Source organism: the organism of the source record quoted next (assembly GCF_019968985.1).
Source record: "MAG: Porospora cf. gigantea B chromosome Unknown PgB_NODE_2080_length_4154_cov_194.286, whole genome shotgun sequence".
Taxonomy (NCBI): Eukaryota; Apicomplexa; class Conoidasida; order Eugregarinorida; family Porosporidae; genus Porospora; species Porospora cf. gigantea B.
Window position 1 is genome coordinate 1 of NW_027178793.1, and position 4,154 is coordinate 4,154.

General features: G+C 52.9%; 3 protein-coding genes across 4 annotated transcripts; all 3 read left to right on the forward strand.

Annotated features, from left to right (window-relative positions):
- Positions 1–493: 493 nt before the first annotated feature.
- On the forward strand, positions 494–1,912 carry KVP17_000344 (uncharacterized protein; the record flags this gene model as incomplete). The annotated part of the gene is made up of 1 exon (XM_068520628.1): positions 494–1,912. One exon carries the CDS (start codon positions 494–496, stop codon positions 1,910–1,912), a length of 1,419 nt encoding a protein of 472 aa, XP_068377038.1.
- Positions 1,913–1,952: 40 nt separating this feature from the next.
- On the forward strand, positions 1,953–2,462 carry KVP17_000343 (uncharacterized protein; the record flags this gene model as incomplete). Its single annotated transcript, XM_068520612.1, has 1 exon — positions 1,953–2,462. The coding sequence occupies one exon, from the start codon at positions 1,953–1,955 to the stop codon at positions 2,460–2,462; it is 510 nt and encodes a 169-aa protein (XP_068377037.1).
- A 100-nt stretch (positions 2,463–2,562) lies between these two features.
- On the forward strand, positions 2,563–4,154 carry KVP17_000342 (uncharacterized protein; the record flags this gene model as incomplete). 2 transcript variants are annotated; one of them, XM_068520610.1, is made up of 2 exons in its annotated part: positions 2,563–2,850; positions 2,891–4,154. In XM_068520610.1, coding segments are annotated over 2 exons (1,552 nt in total), but the record flags the coding sequence as incomplete, so codon positions are not given. The 2 variants fall into 2 exon arrangements, with proteins under 2 accessions (XP_068377035.1, XP_068377036.1); XM_068520611.1 differs by having other exon boundaries at positions 2,891–4,105.

Sequence of the window (4,154 nt, forward strand, 5' to 3'; positions counted from 1 at the left end):
CTCGTTACGAATCTAATGAGATCAATTTAAGCTCTGATACTTCTGGACGGGTGTAAAGGGACTCGGGAATGTTCTCATCATGCAGACTACCCCATTGTTGAACTCTGGAAGGGACTCCAGGATGAAACAATATTCCTCGTTACGAATCTAATGAGATCAATTTAAGCTCTGATACTTCTGGACGGGTGTAGGGGAATGTTCTCATAATGCAGACTACCCCTTTGTTGAACTCTGAAAGGGACTCCAGGCTTTTAGGATGAAACAATATTCCTCGTTACGAATCTAATGAGATCAATTTAAGGTCTGATACTTCTGGACGGGTGTAGAGGGACTCGGGAATGTTCTCATCATACAGACTACCCCATTGTTGAACGTGGAAGGGACTCCAGACTGACCCTTCTCTGAAAGTTTCACTCTTCTCTGAATGTGATGTGGTTGCTTTGATGGAAGCCGAATTTCGTAAAAACTCTGAATAGATCATATTTTAGTATTCATGAATGTATCGGCAATTCTCCCAGCTCTGGGGTTCAGTGTGATCTCTGAGCCCTTGACGCCTTTCCAGATGCCCGACTTTAATTTCGACTCTCGTGTTACGGATTCGGAAGACTGTGCTCGTTACGAGCGCCTCCTCGGATTGATTGCCCTCCACCAGCACGGAATTCCTATCGAAGAGATCCGTCGAGAGCTGTTCAGTCAACGTTTCGCGATCAACTACAACCCCATAACGTCGCTCCACTATAGAATGAATCACGTAAAAGAGATGCTCCTTTCCGCAATGCAGCATGCCCCCTCGCTGGACCGCCTCCAGCTGAGCTCTGTCTGCGACGACTTCCTCAGACAGTACTACGCGACGCAGTGCTCGTTGTTGCATGCAGGGTTTCAGCCTCCTTTCGATGGCCACTATGTAGAACTTTTAGGCTGGAGGCTGCATGATGCCGCGAACTCCTTTCGTAGCTGTCACCTCACCAAAGAGATAGCCGACTCCTGCGACTTGCGGTCCGTACATGAGGCTCCGTTGAGACCGCAGTGCAGGTCAGTGAAAAGCCCAGCAGAACGGCAGTGGCCGATTCCAGAATACCACAACGCCAGTGTCGAGTGGCCAGATATTCTGCGACGCGCCCAGCTCAACAACCTACTCTCATGCTTGGCTGTGCTAAACGACGTGCACACCTACCTTCCTATGCCGGAGGAGAACCGTAGTCTGCTTCGTGTTTTCGTGAAGCAGATCGGCGAACGCTTTGGATGGCAATCTAGTGAGCTGGACAACAGAGTGAGCGAGACGCTGGTTCTGCTGCAGAAGGTGGACACGAGCCTCAATCATGTCGACAGTGCTCTTTTCCTCGTTGTTATGCAGGCGGAGGCGTTTTTCCTTTCGCCAGCTAATTTCCTACTGAACGACACCAGCACAGATCTGCTGATGGCATGGGAAACGGCTCGCGAAGCCGCCAACAAGGAGAGAGAGAAGACAACCACTGTTGAAAACATTCATCCTCTGGACTTGCCCATATTCGACTTTGCTACGGACTGGCCGGATGTGTTGACGTTGGAGCAAACACGAAACATCAACCTTGCTCTCTCGGTTCTCCTCACAGCACACCCGCGACTACCACTTCCCCTCCGTCACCGAGATGCACTGCTTAGCGTGCTGGACCTCCTGGCCCAGCGGTACGCCGAGGACCCTCGTGAACAGACCCGCCACGTCGTTAAGAAGACCAAATTGCTTCGACGACACCTCATAGGGACGTCAACGAAAGGCAAGATAGAACCCATGACGCTCAGATCTCTGCTAGAAAGCGAAGCAATCCTCCTTGACACGTTCACGCTGCTCGACTTGACACAAAAGATGGAGTTAACTGTGGCTGCCAGAAATGTCCAGGAACTAGTGAGGTCATACGATGTCAAGATATCATGAACGTAGAATAACCCGAATTTCATAAACGTATCCGAACAACATGTTTGAATACTTTCCTGCTGCCTGGCCCTCCACCGACCTCGCCATCCAATCTGGTGACGTTGCCTGTCTTTGTGACGAATTCCAGGGGACCGGTGTCAAATGTGCCTACATAGCGACACTCCATGACAAGCCATCGGCAACTGACGCTGCCCTCGGAATCTCGGAATGTGAGTTCTGCTGGGGATACCCTGAGAAGGGAATTCCGGTGAACCGATATTATCCCCGCGATGGAGATGTCTGGTGGCACCTGAGGGACCAGGTTCTCATGCTGAGACGACAATGCGGCCTCGATGAATTCGGGGAGGAAGAAATGCAGACGGCGAGGTCTCCGAGGGCGTCGGCTGACCCTATGGTCAGCGTGCCTCTCTGCTACCCCTCTGAGAACTCCCTGGCTATGTCGATGGACTACACCCCCGTGCACCCCTTCTCGGTAACTTCAAGCTACGCCCCATCTTACGATAGCCACTCAGGAGCTGCGGATGTGCGTGAGTCCTCTTACAGTCAATGATGTCAAAGCAATCTATGGCCTACATAACATTCCTCGGTGAATGACGTTATCAAAGCAATCTATGACCCAACAGTACAATTCGTGAATTTCCTCGCCACCTATGCTCAGCCAACCTCAGCAGTGGCCCGCACGACCAGAGGGCATTGAGTCTGCCCCAAAAGGCTGGAACGACAGTCAAACTCGAACTGTGGAGGAGTTGATGGACGAGAAGGCCAGGAAGTGGCAGCAGCTGAACGCAAAGCGCTGGGGAGGCAAGCGGCGTACCGACGCAGGGGCCGAGCAGCTGCACCAGAAAGCCCCGATGCCACCAGAGCACGTGAGGAAGATTGTCAAAGACCATGGCGACATGTCGTCCCGCAAGTTCCGCCACGATAAGCGAGTGCATCTGGTAAGAGCAAACGATCTCCCGACGGACTAATATTTTCCAGGGCGCATTGAAGTATGTCCCCCATGCCGTCTACAAGCTCTTGGAAAACATGCCCATGCCATGGGAGCAGGTCAGGGTCTGTGAGACCCTCTATCATATCACTGGAGCGATAAGCTTTGCGAACGAGATCCCCTGGGTCATCGAGCCTGTCTACGTGGCGCAGTGGTCCACTATGTGGATAATGATGCGACGAGAGAAGCGCGACAGACGGCACTTCAAGCGAATGCGGTTCCCCCCATTCGACGACGAAGAGCCTCCCCTGGACTACGGAGACAACGTGCTCGACGTCGAACCGATGGAGGCTATTCAGATGCCGCTGGACGAGGAAGAGGACGCCACTGTCATGGACTGGTTCTACGATAACAAACCTCTGAGATGGGACAAGGAGCACGTATCCAGCCCAGCATACCGCAACTGGCGACTGGATCTTGAGCAACTAGGAGTGCTGCACAGACTTTCTAGTCAGGTGCTTTCCGACATCGTCGATGACAACTACTTCTACTTATTCGATTTGAAATCCTTTTACACTGCGAAAGCGTTAAACCTGGCGATCCCCGGGGGGCCAAAGTTCGAGCCTCTGTACAGAGACGTCCATGAGGAGGATGAAGACTGGAACGAGTTCAATGACATCAACAAAGTTATCGTCCGTCATCCAGTACGCACGGAGTACAAGATTGCGTTTCCCTTCTTGTACAACTCCCGACCCCGCAAGGTGGCGGTGTGTAAGTACCACAACCCGACGTCCGTCTACGTCCGTCAGGAGGACCCCACGCTGCCGCCATTCTACTTCGACCCCATCGTGAACCCCATGCCTAAGTATCTCATGGCGGAAGACCCGGTGGAGTCCGAGGACCTGCCGGACTTTGTGCTACCGGCTCACGTCCGCCCTCTGGCTGAGGATTCTCCGCTGTCAACGGACACGACGGCAAACGGCATTTCGTTGTTCTGGGCTCCGCGGCCATTCAACCTTCGAGCCGGTCGAATGCGCAGAGCTGTCGACGTGCCGCTGGTGCAGAACTGGTTCCGAGAGCACGCTCCCTCGAGTCACCCAGTCAAGGTTCGGGTGTCGTATCAGAAGCTTCTAAAGAATTGGGTTCTGTCCAGTCTCCATAAGCGCCCACCTAAGCCACTGAAGAAAAGATCGCTGTTCAAGATTTTCAAGTCTACCAAATTCTTCCAGATCACGGAGCTAGATTGGGTGGAGCTGGGCCTCCAGGTCTGCCGACAGGGCTACAACATGCTCAATCTGCTGATCCACCGCAAGA